Source organism: Xenopus laevis, chromosome 2S (assembly GCF_017654675.1).
Source record: "Xenopus laevis strain J_2021 chromosome 2S, Xenopus_laevis_v10.1, whole genome shotgun sequence".
Lineage (NCBI taxonomy): Eukaryota > Metazoa > Chordata > Amphibia > Anura > Pipidae > Xenopus > Xenopus laevis.
Window position 1 is genome coordinate 92,823,342 of NC_054374.1, and position 21,224 is coordinate 92,844,565.

The 21,224-nt window shown below is 36.2% G+C and overlaps 1 protein-coding gene across 1 annotated transcript in view; it reads left to right on the top strand.

The window, feature by feature from the left end:
* The window catches only part of zzef1.S (zinc finger, ZZ-type with EF-hand domain 1 S homeolog), a 93,178-nt gene extending 77,966 nt beyond the window's left edge, over nucleotides 1–15,212 (top strand). Inside the window, exons 47-55 of the mRNA XM_018249696.2 lie at nucleotides 671–806; nucleotides 1,867–2,226; nucleotides 3,094–3,237; nucleotides 3,794–3,962; nucleotides 5,488–5,586; nucleotides 6,793–6,958; nucleotides 10,333–10,483; nucleotides 11,518–11,589; nucleotides 13,605–15,212. Of these exons, the coding sequence (XP_018105185.1) occupies nucleotides 671–806; nucleotides 1,867–2,226; nucleotides 3,094–3,237; nucleotides 3,794–3,962; nucleotides 5,488–5,586; nucleotides 6,793–6,958; nucleotides 10,333–10,483; nucleotides 11,518–11,589; nucleotides 13,605–13,679 (1,372 nt within the window). The 3' untranslated portion in view covers nucleotides 13,680–15,212. The remainder of the gene's footprint in view (nucleotides 1–670; nucleotides 807–1,866; nucleotides 2,227–3,093; nucleotides 3,238–3,793; nucleotides 3,963–5,487; nucleotides 5,587–6,792; nucleotides 6,959–10,332; nucleotides 10,484–11,517; nucleotides 11,590–13,604) is intronic.
* Nucleotides 15,213–21,224: the final 6,012 nt, after the last annotated feature.

Here is a 21,224-nt window from a genome sequence, read left to right on the forward strand (position 1 = left end):
AGTGCAGTTTTCGGCTTCAGTCCTTAAGAGGGATATAAATGAGCTGGAGAGAGTGCAGAGACGTGCAACTAAACTGTTAGGGGGATGGAAGATTTAAATTATGACGGTAGAAAAAATACGCTTGAGAGGGGACATGATTACACTTTACAAGTACATTAGAGGACATTATAGACAAATAGCAGGAGACCTTTTTTACCCATAAAGAGGATTAAAGAGGATAAAGAGGATTGTGTGTGTGGTTTCATTTGGAGGGGTTGAACTTGAACCCGATTTAACTATGTAACTATGTAACTGAAAGGCTCAGGTTACATAGAATATACATTATTTTGAATACTATATATCATATTTGACAGAGCTTATCTGTTATCTGCAATGTAACATGTGCTATTTAGACCTATTCCATTTGCCTCCATTGCTACACAGCAGTTTGTTTATCTACACAAAAAAAAGCAGTGTTTTTGACGCAAACTGCAAGTGCAGAGCAACAGTACATTATATTTTAACCACTTTAAGCCATGTTCATTGTTTGGTGTGACTGTTCCTGGAGATCACAACAAATATATCACATATATCAAAATATTTTTACTGAGCTTAAAAAGAGTTGTAATCTCAAGAGAATGTTAAGAAGAATACATGTACTGAGGTTTCTAATTTTCATTTCTACTTAAAGATTTGATGAAAAAACAGGTGCAATAGATGAGAACGTGAAGAAGATGGCACAAAAATGGCAAACCTGTAAGCCAGGAAAATCAGAAGAACAATCTCTGAAGGCAGTTGACACAGATATGATTATCCAGCCCTGCAAGGTATACATTTCTCTGCTAGTATAGTTTTCTGATATATTGGGATGTAATCTTGCCTGAACGTGTGTTCTGAACTTGTCATATATAAAACTTATTTTATACAATACATAGTAACATAGTAAGGTTGAAAAAAGACACACGCCCATCAAGTTCAACCTTTACGTCTATATATAACCTGCCTAGCTGCTAGTTAATCTAGAGGAAGGCAAAAAACCACATTTGAAGCCTTCCCAGTTTGACTCAGAGGGGGAAAAATTCCTTTCCGACTCCAAGATGGCAATTGGACCAGTCCCTGGATAAACTTGTACTATGAGCTATCTTCCATAAACCTGTATTACCTCCCTTGCTTAAAAGCCATCCAACCCCTTCTTAAAGCTATCTAATGTTAAACAATTTAATCTATCCAAAAGAAGAAGAAAATAAAGATGTCTAGGCTAGAAATAGGCAAACTTTGATGCTATAGTTAATCCACAAATGCTAGTAGCTACCACCTGCAGAGAGAGCGAGAGTGCTGTGAGTAGTAGGAGAGTGCTGTGAGTAGTAGCCAAATGTCTGCAGTGCCAAAGGTTGCCTGTCCCCATTCAAGGCTCCTTTGTGTATATTCCATGCATTTTATATGTAACAGGTAACCACTGAATCTAAGATGAGAGAATATGATTGTTTTCTTACTGTCTGTGCACAGTTCAGGCTACCAGAGGCATAACATTTGGAGTGGTTCTCTGCTAATCTTCTTTCTGAGCATGCACTGGCATCTTTAAGATCCTCTTGTACTGGAATTTAAATAAACTCAAAAGTGTGTCCGTGTTCCCATGTATTTTGTTATTTAACTTTAGAAATGTTATAAAAATGTTCTGTATTTCTTCATCTGAATCTTACATTTATTTCAAATTATGAGGAAGAAATGTGAGCTATTTAATCTAAATAGCTTAATCTCTTCATTAAATGTATGTGCTTGAGAAAGTAATAGAAAAAAAAATTTGCATCCCACACCTGTTATTAGATACACCTACACAGTTTAAAGTGAAAGAGATTCTTTTGAAACTTCTAACTATATATCTTTCAGCTAAAGCCTGTGCAATGTGAAAAAGCAACAGAGGAGTCCAACCCAGTGAGCCAGAAGCTTATTGTAACCAGTGAGAGTGACCTTCAGCATAGTTTTGGCAAACAACGCCGTGCCAAAAGCTCTGTCCTTCTCCGCAAGGAGCTGGACTCTCGAAGTAAAATTGCTGTGCGTGACTATTTGTACCATGTTAATGAAGCCACAGCTGTTCTTTATGCACGCCATGTTTTGGCATCCCTACTAGCTGAATGGCCTTATGGAATTACATTGAATGAGGAAATCATGGAGCTTAGTGGACCTGCTCACATTACGTACATTTTAAATATGCTTATGCATCTTGAAGAAAAGCAACTCTGGGAGAAGGTAATCTGGTTCACATCCCTGTTAATGTAAATGAAAAAGAGGCTTCTGTTTTAAAAAGTAAATATTATCTGATTTCTGAATGTCATATTTTACTAGATCACCCAGGCTGTGAGTAGTGGTGTATAACTGTATGTGCTGTGTTTTAACACTGAAATCTATTGAATATCATCATTTTGAGTGCCACTGGCAATGAAGGGTTTTTAGATTTTTGCAAACTTGCCTTGAGGCTCTCTTGGATTCTGCCTTCTTCATTTACCATACCCATTCGGTAATTGAAGTCTGTCACTCAAAAACACCCACAAACTGCTTTTCCTATTTCATTCCACTCCCTGCCAGTTAGTGCACTGGTTTCACTACCATTTAGGATAGCATTCAAACTACTGACCCTAGCATTGAAAGCAATTGACAACTCTGCCCCAACACACATAGCTCTGAATTTAGTATTAACCAAATTGATTAATGTTGTTCTAATTCTTCTCCTGCTTTGAGTTAAATATCTTTATTTTCATATCCTAGTTTGGTGCTTCTATACACACAAGTCTCTGATTGGTAACTGCCTGGTAACCAATCGGTGGAAGCAAGAGAGCTGCAAAGCAGGAAGTAGTGTTCTGGCTATTAAGTTAGACATCCAATCACTCCAGCCTTTATACATTACATGATTGGCTAACTAACTATACTGAAAACATTTTTTTATTTTGCACAGCCTATCTATGTACCCAGTTTTATTTTTATACTGAACTATTCCTTTAAAAGAAGCAGATATTATGTCCTCTCTGATCCAAATATGCTGGCCTATGCTGAAAATATTGTGATTTCATAGAATTATGTATTCACTTCCAAATTAACTTAGTACTCTCATCTTTGCAGATCTTACAGAAAGTTCTTGGTGGCTGTAGTGGAAGTATGTTGGAAACGGTAGCACTTACAGCTTGCCAGTTCATGGAAGAGCCTGGGACAGCCATTCAAGTGAGAGAATCCAAGCATCCTTACAACAACAACACTATTTTTGAGGTAACAACTTTTTAAAATTAATGGAATATTCCAAGCCTAGATTACTAAATAGGAAGGGCTTTAATTCTTGATGCCTTGATACAGCTTTTGAATTTATAACTGTTTTTGCTATTCATTATGTGTTGGGATATCCTAATGCTTTTTTTTTGTACATTTTAGCGAAACTCATGAGCGTATGGATTTCAGACTGCATTTTTCATTTAATTTTTCTTTACCTTATATTTGCCTTTCTACAGTATTACAAAAATTAGTATTAGTTTTTTTTAAAGAGCTGTTCAGTCAGATGGGCCACAGTTTGCCATAAACCATCCATGATATATAGCAGTCACACCAACAAAACACAACAAAAAAAAAATTCACTCGTTACTGTGTATTGCAACACTGGTATCATTCATCTTCAACCAATCTTTGTGATCTTTATACTGGTAATATCAGTGTGTAATTAGCACGGCATTCTGTTCTTTCATTCACTTTGGGTTAAGTGCCAATGTCTGAATTTGAGTTTCAGATCAATATATTCATGTTCTTTTTAATTATGATGTATTTGTTTTTACAGGACAAAGTTCATATTCCTGGGGCAATTTATCTCTCTATCAAGTTTGACCCACTGTGTAACACAGAGGAGGGCTGTGATGAGTTGGTCATCTCCACTTCATCAGACTTAAAACAAGACCAGCATAGATTCAGTGGACCTCCGAAGAAATGGATAGATTTTGAACTTCCAGGTATGACACTATCTATTTTGCTGATCTTGTTGCAGCATCTTTTTATGGGTACATGCATGGGATCAATTTAACACAATATCCAGAAAGCTCTAAATTACAGAAATTACATCTCCCATAGAGTTCATTACTGGGGGGGTGTTTTCTTTTCTTTTTTTTTAACATTGATTGACCTCTAACAACAGGCTTTTTTTTGTCTGTGTTTATTTCAGGAATGCAAAACTCGTGGCAATGCCACAAAAGCATATAAATGAATCCCATAGATCCCATTATTTAATTGGAAATCTTTTTTCTACTGAGTTAAATATTCTGCATTTGAGATTTAATCATTTTATTTTTCACTCTGTTTATTTGTTTTCCGAATATTTAATCTCCACTTGCGGTTTTTGTTGGGTATTACCAGTTCAGAGGGGTGTTAGAGTTTAGTACTGTTGCTGATATCTGTCACTCAGAGCAGAAGGACGTTCACAGCAGTCTTTTATGTTCTCATGCATTGCAATGCATAAATGTGTCAGTTCATGAATACTTTTCTGAATAAGGAAAATGCTTTGTAAATGTGCTAAAATTCCAATTGCTGGTTATCTTTTAGGATTTCCCAATTTGGATATTATTAAATCATCCCATGTGTGTCAAACTACTGTAACAATTGTGCATGCTGTCTAAAATGTAACTTTTTGTAAACCCTTGAATAAACATTTGAATTTTAGTTAATGCACTTATAATTGCACATTTTTGTTTGCTTTGCAGCATGAAATTTTGTGGCTGTGTGTGTGAACCCTAATAGGACCACACAGCTGATAATAAAAAACAAAAAGGATTAACAATTTAAAATTGTTATATAATTAGGTATTTGTCATACAAAACAAAGCATATGTAAAAGATATTTACTCTAAGTTAACAATTTACATACCAGCGTCATTAGATCTTTGAAGGATGTGTTTTCCCTTAAATACTAGGTGAGTAAAATATCATAATCGAACACAGAACCATAGCATCTATGGTGTAAGCAGAATATTATTTTAATTCCTGTAGATTCTAGGGTCAATGTATAGTTATATAAATTTAAACTACTTTGCATCATGTGCGGGTTTCCTGTGTGTGATAAAAGAAAATTTTATGTTAGGCACATTTTCAGTATACATTAATTAAGCATGTTGAATTTTCATTAGTGTTAAAAAAGTTGCTTTTAAAGAAAAAAAAAAACAATGATGGAGGCTTTACATTATGGAAAAAATAAAAGTGCATCTGGCTAAAGCTATTAGGTCCCACAAAATAAGCATGATTTCTTAAAACAACCTTTCTTTTAATTGCTGAAGGAAACAGAACCAGAACCAGTTGTTCTAACCTTGTATAGACCGGAAATGTTGATGCTTTCAGTCATAATATAGAGCTTATAAGACTCTGCATACTTCGCCACATTCCATGTAGTAGAAGTTCTCTTCCCATTAAGTGGCCGTGAATTGTAATGGACTAATGGATAATTGTATATATTATGGTAGACTGACCTATTTTGTATTGTGTTAAATAGGAGACACACTGTATTATCGATTTACATCTGACATGAGTTGTACTGAATGGGGTTATAAATTCACTGTGGCTGCAGGACACCGTGGTCGATTTCAGACAGGTAAATATTTTGTTATCTATTGCCGTGGTTTCCAACTACAGTTCATCCATGACTAAAGAATATGGAATTTAATTATATGTGCATTTATGGATTTGTAGAATCCAAATAACTTATCGCATTGTGTAGACATTTGTTTCTTATAGAGAATTTGCAGTCTTCATAAAACAGGTATACCTAATTATGTTTAATTACATTCAAGATGGAGTTTTGCCTTAGTTTTCTTAGATGTATTTATAATTAAAATCTTCAAAAGGGACTAAGGCACTTCTTCAAAACCACATATGAACTATTTTCTCCATCGTCATCTCCATCGTCATTTTGTTTTCCTTAAAGAAAACTATACCCCCCATACAATGTATGTCTCTATAAAAAGATATTGCATAAAACAGCTCATATGTAAAAGCCTGATTCATGTAAATAAACCATTTTCATAATAATATACTTTTCTAGTAGTATGTGCCATTGGGTAATCATAAATAGAAAATTGCCATTTTAAAAAATAAGTGCCGCCCCCTGGGATCGTAAGATTCACTGTGCACACAAACCATACTTGTTAGGTCACATGAGCCAATTAACAGACAGAGTTCTGTCTTTTGCTTCCACACTTCTTCCTGTTACAGTTAGAGTTGTAGTATTTCTGGTCAGGTGATCTCTGAGGCAACACACAGACCATCACAAAATGGTGGTTCAAGGCAAGAGATGTAAAAGGGCAATATTTACTCAAATATATAGACTAGTTTGATAATATTCTTTTAATATGCCACTTTTTATGATATAAATTATCTGTTGCTTATGTATTAATTTTGCGGTATAGTTTTCCTTTAAATATCATCTACTATCAGACTGTCTATGAAGATTTTCATTCATTCGGGTCATTACATGTAGTAGCGGTAAGGTAACAGGACTTGCATGATCTTTAGCCATGATGAGAAAATGGCAGCTTCAGAAATGCTAAAACTTCAAGCTGAGCTAATCATACATAAAAGCAGAATAAAGGAAATAATTACATATTCTCAATACTGTTTAAACAGAATAGAAAAAAAGGGTTGTGACCTTTTAAATGTTTTTCATTCTCTAAAAATGACTTTTTTTTTGACTTGCAAACTTGCATTGAAATAACTTTGCCAAATGAAATGTAATCTTTTTACTTAATACCATTACAGAGGTTTTAAATTACTAATTTCATGATTATTTTTTGTTCTTCAGGGTTTGAAATTTTAAAGCAGATGCTTTCTGATCAGAGAGTTGTACTGCATCTTCCTCTCTCTGTGATCTGGGACTGGCAAGTTGGGGTAGCATGTCGGCAAACTGGCCATCAAAGATTAAAAGCAATCCACTTGCTGCTGAAGATTTTAAAGCTTAGCCCTGGAAGGTAAGAAGAGTGTGTTGCAGGTGTCATTTTTATGAAATTAAAAGAAACAATAACAGACACATTGTAAAACTCAGAATCCTCTTCATATTTATCAGGAATCGGTTAAACAAGAGGTGTTTTAAGAGCCTACTATTGATAGTAGTTTTTTTGGAAAAGCTATATGAGTCAGTGATTTGCATGACTGTTCTTAATAACAACTTTGCCCATGCCTTCATTCTAAATAGAAAAGCTTTTTTAATGTATGCTGTGTTATTAATTTTCTTATCAGGATATGTGGAAGTTACATAAAATATGAAGGCAAATAGTACATTGAGCTCAAATTACTTTTCGAACGACATTTTCTAGTTTGTGTGCATTTCAAACATAAAATATCTGGGGGTTTTTTTTTTTGTTTTTACCATAACTTGCTAGTGTCCACTACTGTCAGGGCTAGATGATTCAGACTCAAATTTATTTCTCTCTGTGTTTCATAGATAGCCTTAAAGGTTTCATTATGTTCTTCATAACTGGTGCTCAGTTAAAAATATTGCCTTTCAGCCAATCACTACTAAATTCTTTATCAGTGACTGTGAAGACATTGGTGAAGGTGCTGATTGGTGTGGACAGCGACCATAACCCCCCCACCAATACTGTGAACTTATTCCCTGTGGAAGCATTTTGAAATTTTGAAATTATTCAGATTGTGCCTTTTGTGTAGGGACACAAAAGGCATAAATGCTCAAATCTGGTTCTACTGGTAGAGAAGGAAAGGTACCCAATGATTTAATAAAGTGACAACATAGTGTTTGGAATGAAAAGAACTGGATGCTGGGTTGCATTGCAAATTTTCAGTGCGTGTCATATTGTCTTTTATGGTGGTTATCTTTATTTCTAAGTAGACCCATTAAGGTGGAGGAGTATGATATAATTACGCTATGGGGCAGATTTATCAAGGGTCGAATAGTAAATTTGAATTTAAGAGTTACAAAATTCACACATTTACATTTTAATTCCCCTATTCGAATGTAAATTTGAATGGAAGATTTATCATACCTCGACCATAGAAACAGTCCTAATTTGAATATTCGCCAACTAAAACCTGCCGAGTTCATGTTCAAGTCAATGGCAGAGGTCAGTTGAGTCATTTGGAGATTTTAACAGTAGGGATGCACCGAATCCAGGATTTGGTTTGGGATTCGGCCTTTTTCAACAGGATTTGGCCGAATCCTAATTTGCATATGCAAATTGGGGGCGGGTGGAAATCGGGTGACTTTTTGTCACAAAACAAGGAAGTAAAAAATGTTTTCCCCTTTCCACTCCTAATTTGCATATGCAAATTAGGATTCGGTTAGGTATTTGGCCGAATCTTTCGCAAAGGATTCGGGGGTTCGGCCAAATCCAAAATAGTGGATTCGGTGCATCCCTAGTTAATAGCCTTCCTGACATTCAAGGTTTTTTTTTCGGGAGAAAAATTTGATTTGTACGAATCGAATACAAATCAAATATGAATCAAATTTTTGGGTTAGAACCATTAGATCGAATATTAGCCATTCTAATTTTTTCTTAAATAACCTCCCAGTCAAATTGTGAGTATATTCGAATTTAAAAGAATTGAAATTTGTACTACTTGGTCATACCATTCCCCTTGCTACGAATAGAATACGAATCAAATATGAATCAAATTTTCGGGTCAGAACCATTCAATCGAATATTAGCCATTCTAATTTTTTAGAATTTTTTTTTTTCGACCTCCCAGTCGAATAGTGAGTATATACGAAATTAAGAGAATTGAAATTTATACCCTTGCTATACACCACCTTCTATTTCTACATCATCTGTATAGATTTATGTTATCTATCGGAGGTCTTATTTCCCCCCTGGTAAAACTACTACGGTATATTTCCACCCAACCCAAGCACCACATGCACCTGCTCAGCACCCTCCTTTCCATTCTTCAATTGGCTCACCATAACTGAGCACTAACCCCTTTGCTACCCAGCAGCGCTCACCAACATGTATTCAGGACAGCAGGAGCACAGTTATTCATGTGGGGTTTTTATGTTTTTAAATAAGGGGCTGTAATTCTGACACCCTCCCTCTCCCCCCACCATTGTGCAACAATGGTCTCTTCTGCCTGCTCCTAGTTCCAGATCTTGTACTAGAGCTGAGTAATTTAATTTAAGAGGAGCCATGGTTCTGGGGCTGCTTTTCATTTCATGCTGTTCTAGTCATTTTGGTGATCAGTCCAAATGAACGGCACAATACAGAGATGTCCATGGACAAGTTTGGCTGCTGGTACAGTATCCATCCATTCAGCCCATATGTACTGATCAGCCGGACTACCGTACAGGCCACTCTTGTATGAAATACAAAGGGGGGTTGTGGGAGCACCCTCAATGCTAAGTAAAAATGTATTTAAGTATAAGGGAAGTGCTACCGACATGGCCGAATTGGTCAGTGCACATTCCCTGGGCCCCTGTCTAAGTAATTCAGTATATATGCAAGTGCATGTGCTCACAAAGACAGGGGTTTTTTAGTTACAAAATTATGATCATAAAGTTGATAAGCCACCATACCACGTCAAGGTAAACCCCACACGGTGGTCCCTAACTTGTTTACCTCAAGTCATAGTAGGAAGGATCCTGTGCCTCTCTGCATAGTAGCATTAGTTGAAGTAAAAGTCTGTTGAACCTTGGTTTCAGTCTAAGGACTAGATCCTCCCCTGCAGCTAACTTGCAGCTTTTAAGAGAGAGTGATTGCCCAAACCAAAGTGTAGTATAAAAATAGTGAAGACAAAGTAAAATTATATGTATAAATGCACATTTAGAAAGTCCTTTAATGACCATCTTTACTTTAGCAAAGGTTTGCAGGTTTTTGTAACTTGGAGTAGACAGATATGTTTACCGATTTTAATTCTTTGGGTTGCACTGTTTACATTTTTGAGGTCTCTAAAAGCCACATATTTTTGGTATGTATGCTATAAATATGTGGTATCATTGTACTCTCTATATATTCTAAAATCAAAGTCAAATACAGTGCTGTATACTTTTTTGTCTATATATGGATTTTGTACAAAAGAGATATGCTATTACATATATACATACTGTTTGGTGTAATACATATACATACAGTTCGGTGTCTTAATATTATAGGTTATGAGACATATGGTATTTTATGTGGTATTGCCTTGCAATCTAAATAAATTCATTCTGGTGTGGTGTTTTAAGAATCCACTTTTTTTTCGTAGTAGGCTGCACTTGTTAGAAACTAATTGATTCCCCCATCTACTTTTATTTTAAAATAATTCTAACTTCATTGTCTTGTAGAATATGGCAAGTATTGTTAATTAATAGGTGGGGTCTGACAATAACTCTATTATTTCTTTCTTTTATTAGGGACTGTGATCTCAAACTGTTGAGGCCACTCTGGCCTCTTTTCACTGGCATGGAGAAAATGATTTATCAAGATACAGGGAATAATGGAGTCCTTCTTCCTTTGCACCGTGCACTCACTGAGCTTTTTTTCATAGCAGAGAATCTAGCCAATGTAAGTGAGCTATTAAAGTGACTAGTTTGCTGCCCACAGTTTGTTTAACATTACAGACGAGTGGTTATAAACTGCATGTTTAGACCTACAAATAATAAATAATGTAAAGCTGGACATACACCTTGCTCATGGCAAGTTTGGCAAACAAGCATATCTTTACTAGATTTGGCCACCCTGATGCTTGACCAAATTGAGCTAATCATTCAGTGAGTCTGTGGAGATGTTAAAGGGAAATTATTGTGAAAATGAAAATTTAATATAAGTTTCAGCATACTGAAATAAGAAACTTTCTAAATACAATCAATTAAATATTCAGCATTGTTTCTGAAATTATCAAGTTTAGCTTCACTATCCCTCTCTCAGCATCTGTTTCTCATTCTGTCTTCATTCAGCAGCTGGGTGTCAGATATTCAGTGACAGATCCAATATATATATAGTTTTGGGCTTCTTTCCTAACAGATGAATTAGAGCTCACTCAAATAACTGATTCCAGTACAAACAAAATCTAACCAAAGCTAAACAAATTCTGCATGTAGAGAGACATGATGTCTGTTGATTTTAATAGAGTGAGCTCTAATACATCTTTGAGGCAAAAGGAGCCCCACTATAGGATATATTGGGTCTAACTGTCAATGAATATCTGACACCCAACTCCTGCATGAAGACAGAATGAAGAGAAACAGATGCAGAGAGATGAATAGTTAAGATAAACTTAATTATTTCGGAAACTTTTTAATTTTTTGTATTTAGAAAACTTCTTATTTCAGTATGATGAAGCTTTTTTTTTTTATTATTTTCGCTATAGTTCCCCTTTAAAGAGGACTGCATCAGTATACCAACGTGCTGCTTGTTGACTGGTTTTTCAGTCAGTTATGAGTCAGCTAGCCTGTTAAGAGGTTCTGGCTAATAAGTTGCTGGTTCTGCCAGTCTGAAGGGGACAAGTTATCTGTTTGTAACAGCCCCTATGAGAAATCATTTTTTGTCTTTTTTACTCTTCAGGTGGTAATTTATTAAATTCAATGTTTAAATTCCAGGAATCTGGATGTCTGCAGGAGTATCTTTTGGCTTTAACCACAGAGGAAGAAATTAGCCATTACACAGCACAGGTATGCATGTGTCTTTGCAGTTTCAGGGTTGGCTCAGAGAGAATGCAAATGTCCTTGATAAATGGGTTGCTGAAAACTGGTCTGTTTTAATATTTAATGAGAAGCCAGAGATCTCCATCAAGTTAAGTGAGTGAGGTTTATTAATAAAGACATCTTTCTTATTTTAGGAACATGCCTCTTACTGAAACACTCTGAATGTACGGTTCATTTTATCACAGCTCTCTGTATAATGCTTTATGACACAAGGCAGATGGAAAAAGAGAGATGAAAGTGTTCTGATCACTTCCCTGTATCTATGTGTATAATAACTGTGTCTCATGCTGCCTGACAGAGAGACTTATCAAGATATTGCTGTTTTCATGACTTATATAATGCATAACTGATTCAAAGATTATGTTTAAAATTCGGTAGCTCATCCGAGTACAATGCAATGAGTAAAATTAAGTATTAGGTCTTTTTTTGTCATGTCAAGTATGTCATTCCTCGATTATTAAGGGCCAGTTGGCAAGAGCTTCTATTCTAAAGTTGAGTATAAAGGTATAGGTATAGGGTAATATTTATGTATTCATTTTTATAGCCTTTCTCTTCCACAGCACAGGCTCACTTACCTTAAGATTTACAGCTCAACCTGTTCAACTGGCAGCATTATATAAGACCTTTATGTTTGAGCACATAGTAGAGCTTACTATCTGCATGTATGCAATGACCCAATGAAAATCAATAGTGTGGGTTAGGAATTCATTGCAGGGTTCATGAATTGTGAAATATTTAAAAGAAAAATGCTAACTGTTGTCACTTAGGACAATCTGTAATGCAATAATCTCCACCAGTTGCTCTTGAGCAACATGATGCTCACCAGCCCCTTGGATATTGCTCCCAGTGGCCTCAAATCAGGTGCTTATTTTCTAATTCCTGACTTGGAAGCAAGTACTGGTTGCATAAAAACTATGTTCTGCCTCCTATATGTTGCCAGTCAACATAGGGTCTACCAAATAGCCACCCACAGCCCTTATTTGACACCCTAATGACCGTTTTTCATGCTTGTTTTGCTCCCCAACTCTTTTTACATTTGAATGTGGTCACAGGTATAAACGGTTGGGACCCCTGCTTTGATGCATATCCACTTTCAGCAACCTTAATCTCTTCACATAGTATATTAAATAATGCTGTGCAGCTGTTTTGATGCTAAAGTCTCTGCAGGAACTGGGAAATAAAGGAAGTAAAACTTTATGTACACTATAATGGTGTCTATGATTTTCTACGCTGTGTATATGCAAAGAGAGAGATTTGACATTCTGTGAGGGGTCATAAAAATCTCTTGGGTGGCCACATCTTGCCCTCAGATCTTCCGGTTGGACAGGCCTGACCTATGGCATCAGCAACAATTATGATAGCAGTAGTTTCCATGGTATTCTATAGTTTCCAGAATTCTATAGGGTTAGTTTTCTGTTTTCAAGATTTTTATTGTGTTTTACATAAACAGTAAAGATTTTAACAGAAGTCCAATGCTGGACTATACAAAAAGTCTATACAGGTTAAGGTGACTAATCATTGTTGGGTTCGTCACCTAGACTGTTACTAGATCTGAAGTAAGTAAACCAAATTAAACCAAACCTTACAACACTCAGTAAATATTAAATGCTAAACAAGTAGAATAATGTCTTTCAATATGATATAGAAGTACTTAGATTGTTGTGGACAGGAAACTTTCGGAATCAACCATTACATTACATTAATAATTGTAGCAATTCAAAAGTTCAAGATTTGCAACTAAAATCAAATTGGTTCCAAAATATTGACCACATTTTGATAAAAGATTGTTTAATATGGGGTTCACAGTTTTTACTCTTATTGCTTCTTGCCAGCAGGGGGTGATTTAAGTGAGCAAGGAGGTTAATTTTTCTCTTATTGTTCAGTTTCAACTCTTGCTTTAAACTAAGACTTTTTTAATGGAATAGTATGCCTGAACAATTCCTTTAATCCTTATATTTCTTTTTTGGTTCTTTTTTCTTTAGGCACTGAACAGCATTGCAGCTATAAGTTTTGCCATTAACTACCCAAACAAATCAACAAGTGTCTGGACTGCTTAATACTTCCCAGAGTATGCCTTTTTAGAGCCTGGGGGAAAATGTGGCTTCACACCTTGCTATATGTTCAACCCCGTGGAATGGCAAAACATGAGGACTCCTATCAATGTGATACACGGCTCTTGCACACAGACATCAGGCATAATAACACTCCTGTGTGCAGTTTGAGAAACACCAGTCTATCAGAGCAAAAGGGAGGTTTTCAATAACATAAGGAGCTGTATGAATGCTGATCTATGTCTTTCATTTAAGATGAATTATTGGACTGAGGCTGGTAGCTCTGGTTGTAACTGGAATGCTATTCTGGACTTTGTGCAAGTCCTGAAGTCCCTATAATTTATATAAGCCTATTACAAGTTTGCCAATAATATCAATGTTATTGTTTGCCATACAGGGGCATCTTAATTTGATTAGTTATATCCGCTGTTTATTTTATATAAAAAGTTTCTAGCAAATGTTCAGGGAAAAAAAATCTTAATTTTCTGTAATTTGTAAAGAATGCACGTATTTTATGAGGCTGTTGTTATGGCTTCTAGAGAAGATGATACACTGGATAAGAGAAAGTTCCAAGCAGCAGGATATGTTTGGGCATTTTGTACAGTTGCATATAAGAAGGACAGACATAACCTGTGTAGCTATATAGTTGATAAAACTCTACTAATCACAGCAACTATCATATGTGGTCAAGAGATTCTCACTTTGTAGATAAATATTTTATTTTTTAATTCTGGCAACTTTTGAAAGCATTACTTTAAAGCCAGTATAGCAAGCCCCCCCCCCCCAAATAATAATAAATGTCTCATTCCTAAACACTGCAGCATCAGTGGTCTCAGGAGGTGAAGAGGAAATTAGGCAACAGATATTCATGAGAATCCATGAGAATTTTTATTTCTTCTGATTCACATTTTATACTTATATGGCTACACATACCATTAACTCATTTAAACCACTTATCATTAAGGTTCCAGTTCCTGTGTTCATGCAAGGCAGGGTATGGGGGACAGTAACACCAAAAGTTAAAGGGGTTTGTATGCCTTTAATTATATTTAATTGTAACCCTGCTGCAGAAGCTTTAATATAGTTAATACAAACAAGTTTCTGCATAGCTGTAAGGACTGCTTTATGGGGTCCAGTAGTTTTATTATATGGAAATAAATGGGTCATTCCTGTCACTGGGCAATACAAAGTTCCAGTTGCTGGTACCCTGCAGGATGACCTCTCTCATATAAAACAGTGATGTTTCCAAGAAATCTTTTATTTGCACGTGCTGGATAAAAAGCCTTTTAATTTAAATAAAAGTCTCTTGGTGGTGTTACTGGCCCTTAAAGTATTTGTAAATGAGTATTTCTGGTTTTGATCCCTGTGAGGGAAGCTGAAAGAATATTGGGGCAAATCTAATAGATTAGAATTTATGATGTTTTTTTGCATTCATGTAGAATTTTGACATTTTTTTCCAGTGGCATCAACTAATTAATTTCCCCAATAGTGTTTTGATCAGAGAAAGGAATTATGAAATAAAGGTAGTTTTAAGAAGAATTCGGGACATCCATATGTTATTGGCTGTTTCTGCATTTTGTGCATTCACTTGATAACTTTCCTCATAGTTGGGTGGTCTTTTCCTGTAACTTTTACTTACCTAAACTCTAGCAGCCCTGCAATAAATATTGTATGCGATAGTGTGTGGTTTTAGCAGGGAAAGAAAAGGCTTAAAGTGCATGCAAACCATAAAATCTCTCTTTCACACAACCTGACGCCTTAAGATGATTTAAGGTAAGATTTTGGCTGAATGCTTGTATGCTGTTTCAGATATTCTTGGAATTCCAGCTTGAAGTTAGGGTGACTTTATCACACTCGTTCATTAAACAGCAAAACAAGTTAAGTGCATGCAATGTCTAAAATAGCGAATCATACCAGAATACATTTTACAGTATAGATAGGGCACTTTCAGTTTAATATCAGCAGTTTCTGTTTGCAGCATTCTCCCAATATAAACGTATATATATCTGTACTTTGGATGTTCTGCATATCTTAATTTAGGCATACTATCATCCAGACATTACATTTTAAAAACATAATATAATGTTTAGGTACTTGTATTATTTCTCTACAAAATATATTACTTATATGTATATGTCCACTTTTACACATTGTTTAAAGGGATTGTGCTATGGGAATATCAGTTGATAGTGCTGCTCCAGCAGAATTCTGCACTGAAATCCGTTTCTCAAAAGAGCAAACTGATTTTAATTTTGAAATCCGACATGGGGCTAGACATATTGTCAGTTTCCCAGCTGCCTCCAGTCATGTGACTTGTGCTCTGTTAAACTTCAGTCACTCTTTACTGCTCTACTGCAAGTTGGAGTGACATCCAACCCCTCCCTCCCCCCCCCCCCCAGCAGCCTAACCACAGAATAATGGGAAGGTAACCAGATAACCGCTCCCTGGTACATATAATAGTAAAATACATGTCCCACTGTGACACATTCAGTTACATAGAGTAGGAGAAACAATAGCCTGCCTGATAGCAGTTCCATCCTAAAGTGCTGGCTCTTTCTGAAAGCACATGACCAGGCAAAATGACCTGAGATGGCTGCCTACACACCAATATTACAACTAAAAAAAATACACTCTTTGGATTAGGAATTAAATTTTATATGGTGCAGTGAATTATTTGCAGTGTAAACAGTGTAATTTAGAAATAAAAACCATGACCGAATCCCTTTAAATATATATTTATTTCACCCTCCTCTAACCTTCTTCCTTCATAGGATCCTAGTCTCTGTATAGCAGAAAATACAATATGCTCATTGATCCTTATCAAATAAAATACAGAATTTATGGCAATACATTATTGGCAGAATTAAAGAAAACCTTATTTTCAGTGCTGATAGTTTTCATTATACCATGCGCATGATTTTCCGGCAAGAACACGCAGAGCCCTGTTTCTTTCTCAGAAGTGGCACAAAGAGTACACTTTACAAATGGAATGCAAGTTTTATGGACCCCTGACATAGCCTAGAGACATTGTACTAGATAGCACGGAACCATTGCAGAATTGGCTCCATTTGGCACATAATACAGGACCTGATGTTTCCCAGGTGGGTGTTTCTAGTATTCTAGTATTAATAGTAGAAAATACTCTCATCTAGAACCAACACATATTTCCCTATACAATAACAACAGCTAATGTCCAGGTAACTTTCTGGCCATGGGACACCACCATTCCACCAAAAAGCCCACAGTTCAGCCATGTTTTATAAGAAACCACAAAGACATTCATAGTCAATAGTTTTCTTTGAAGTCATAAGCATTGTTGTAGCCAGCAGGGAAATTAATCGAATGAATAATGTTAGAGATCTGGAACATTAACTGGTGTGAAACAAACAGGATTACATCAAAAACATATTCTTTTATGTAAAATGAATGTTGTGGTTAACAGAAAACTTTACAGCTCTGGTCAGTCAGAAGGATCATTAAACTATAGCTCTTAAATTCTAATGTGGAGGTAATTTGAGCACTTAGAATATTTGGTAATGACTGCTGTTCATCACTTAAGTATATAAGGACATATTTATGAAAAACAGAGTGACCATACAGAGCACATTGACTGCAAGTAGCAGCCTGTGTATTCATTTTATTTTCAACATCAAGGTAGAGCTTGCACTGTGCCCTTTAACCCTGGTATCCTATGCCTTGTGCTGCCTTTCAGGTACTCTTTTGTTTTCTGTTATTCACTCTGTGACTCAGAATACACAATTTAATATACTTCACTGGCTTGATGGTATTCTAACAAAATGTGCCTAATATATACAGTTTATTTATGCACACTGTATGTAACATTGCTTCTTTCAAACAGCTATTTCAATGTTTTAAACAAGTTTTAGAATTTTTTTTCCCCTTTCATTTGATATGGTTTAAATATTTTTTTTCTTTTTTCAAATTTGATTGTAAAGATGACTATAGCATATTATAAATTTAAAATGTACAAAAGGTAGAGATGATTTCAATACAATGTGCTAAATAAGAGAAATATATTGTAAAAACGAAATCACTAATAAAATATGTGAATGCGGAAGTTTTGCTTCTTACGTAAAAGTAATAATTAGGATGATGTAAGCAGATATGTTTCTTCTAAGGAATCACAGCCATTTGTGGAATGAAATGCAAGTCATATGATGTGCAGGATCTGTTATCTGGAATGCTTGGGACCTGGGGTTTTCTGAATGATGAATCTTAAAGTAATCTACTACAGATCATTTAAACATCAAATAAATCCCCATAGGATTGTTTTGCCACCAACATGGAATATATAGTTGGTATGGGGCAACACACTTGCATTTGATTTTAATGTATGCATTCATATATATATATATATATATATATATATATATATACACATACATATACATATATATATACATATACATACATATATATATATATATATATATATACTTCACTTTAACTAAGTTGCAGTCACAGGACTTACATTGACTAAATCTAATTTATTAAAGGAGAAGGAAAGGCAAAACATAAGTAAAGCTCTATGGCAATTCTGGTAGAGTAATTACATAGCGTAGTAATTCCTATCTCCCTGGTGTCTAGCTGTAGTAAACGTGCTGTAATGATAATGCGTCCACAGGACTCCAGTGATGTCACTGAATTTTCTGCCCGAGGCAGTGTTGAGTCGCATTGGGCCAAATTCGCTTCTATTGCGCATGCTTCAGAGGCGCAGCTTTCCTCTCATCTACGACACGCACCTGGGGTAAGGGGGAGTGTTTGGCGCAACTTTGTTAGCGAACAAGAAGAAATGGAAGCCTGATATACTTTACCAAGATGGCGGCCGCGTTTTACTGAATGAGAGCTGAACATGATGCACGATTTACTAGTTTTATATACACATAGGTAAGCTAAAACTAACTTTTGAGTGAGGTAGTTCACAGCTTTTGCCTTTCCTTCTCCTTTATGGCAAGAACTAACGTTTTAGCTGTTACATCGGCCTTTATCAAAGTTACACAGTGCAGTTTAAACACCCATTAAAAACATATGTTTGGCGGGAACCCATGACGTGTAAACCTTTCTGTATTTCTGTCTTAATTTTTCTGTGTTTTCATGCTGGGCTCTTCTTGTCTTTACTTTATGATTTAGGACCTGTCTTTTACCATTTTCTTACTATATTGTAACATCTCAGTATATTGTTGCTCCTTATGAGCGTGTCACTTTAACTATCCTGATTTTCTATGCGGGCACATGAAAACCCATAATCTACTATGAGGCCTAGACTGAGGTCTTGATCCAGTATAACTGGTGTATATAGCTTAAAACTACATGTTCCCATGCTGTAGCAGCTCGGGGACTTAGAGGGTTGACTTTTTTGGAACCCAGTATTGGTGAGTGTCCCCAGTGTGAGGTTGGGGTTCCAGTACCATACTGAGTAACCAGTCTCCCTGTTTATAATTACAGAATGCTTGTCATGCAACACACACTAAACTGAGCAATCCCTTGGCAAGACAATGAACACCTCCAGTATCTTACCTATATATATATACCCAACTATAACTCACAGCTTTCTAATTTAGTCTAATATTACTCATAACACTGAACTTACTAGCCTTGGAAGATAATACATCACTGTAATAGGGATGTTATGGATCTTGTAGTTGGGCAGCTGCAGGGGCACCCCAGGTTGCATAACCCAGATATAAAAAAAAAATCTAACAATTGTTACTGCATATAATAGTCATGTCTATCAACATTTTCCAATCCCTAGCCCCCTGTGCTGTTGGATGCCCAAGTCTTCTCTGCCCTAAACACCCTGCCTAACATAACCTAGTCCTTTCATCTTTCCTACCAGTGTTTGAAGGCGACTGTGGAATCCCCTTTGCATGTACGGTCTTCGCAAGAACACGTTCATATCCATTCCTTTTTTAGGCAATCTGGAATCTTTCCATTCCTGAATTACAGTAATACTTGGAAACAATCTTTTTAATTAGAGGAAGAATTTCCTTTTCCATGCAGATCAACCATTTAAAGGTTTCTATTGTTAAGGCTCAAAAAGAGAGCAGCCAGTTCAAAGTTCTGTGGGAATGTCTTGCAGCTTATAAAAACACCATCCATAAATAGTGAAGATGATGAGCTCACTCCTTCCACAATCCGCAAGGGAAAATGTAAAATCTGCTCTAATTCCATCTAAACACACTTAGAATCCAACAAGTTGTTTCAAGGCAGGATTTATTTTTAACCATATTTGGCAGGTTTAGAGAACGATCCTTTGCCAGCGCCACGCAGCCTTCACAGCCATTAACAATATTGATTTCTGTCCATTTTAATACAGTGACGTTGCATTCATTTTTCTTATGTCCAGAAAAGAACATAAACCCTATAACATTTCCTTGCAGACGTACATTTTTAACGGCCACCTCTGTGCCTCCTGCCACCCTAACTGGCAGGCACATTCCGCCAGTTCTCTTAAAGGGAAACTATACCAGGTCTCTATAAAAAGATATTGCATAAAACAGCTCATATGTAAAACCCTGCTTCATGTAAATAAACCATTTTCATAATAAGTTTTTTTTAGTAGTATGTGCCTATGGGCGATCATAAATAGAAAATTGCCATTTTAAAAAATAAGGACAGCACCCTGGGATCATATGATTCACGGTGCACACATGCACACAAACAATCCAAACAAACTGTACATATTAGGTCACATGAGCCAATTAACAGACAGAGTTCTGTCTTTTGCTTCCACACTTCTTCCTGTTACAGTTAGAGTTGTGCTTGTTCAAGTTTGGAGGTTGGTAGGGGGTCCCCGGGAACTGCCAGCAGGGCCCTTCATTATGTAGCCCCGGTGGGCCCCCAATGCTCCAGTCGGACCCTGGATGCACTTTTTGGGTTACATTTGTTGGTAAGGGGCAGTGTCAGTTGCATATCTACTAGGGAAGCAGAGGCTGTATCTGCATTGGGTCTTCCCCTTTGTGACTTGGAGCTCTGGATTTAAAAGCATTTTGGAACCCTGCATTTCTGGAAAAGTCTGGCATTTTGGTGAAGGGGCCCAGTGCCAATGTTGGGCCCTGTTGCAAATTTGGCATTTGTGTTCATTAACCTCCAGTTACCACTGGGTAAATAACAGGGATTTTGATTACTGCTAACAATAAGCTCTTTGTACCATCGCTGTAAAGCTTAGCAGAACTTCTTTGTTATAAATAAAAGAGGACCTCAATGAAAATTCAAACATTTTCAGTCCTTTTTTCCCCCCTAGAAAATACTTCATTTCATACTTATTGCTTCAAGCTCAGTTCCAACCTTTTAGTTGTTATGATAGTGTCCCTTTAAACCCTGCGGTGTTTTGCATGCTACCTGGTAAGTATCCATCTGTCATGGTTTTGGCAGAGTTCATGTAATTGATGTTCTTAGCAGAGGCTGGGAAAGGTCTGTTACGTGTTTGACTTTAATGATCTAATAAAATATGCTTTAAGGACATATAGTATTAAGTAGCAGCTGCGCTGTCTCCATTTGAAACCTCCATAAAAAGAACCATTGTGACAA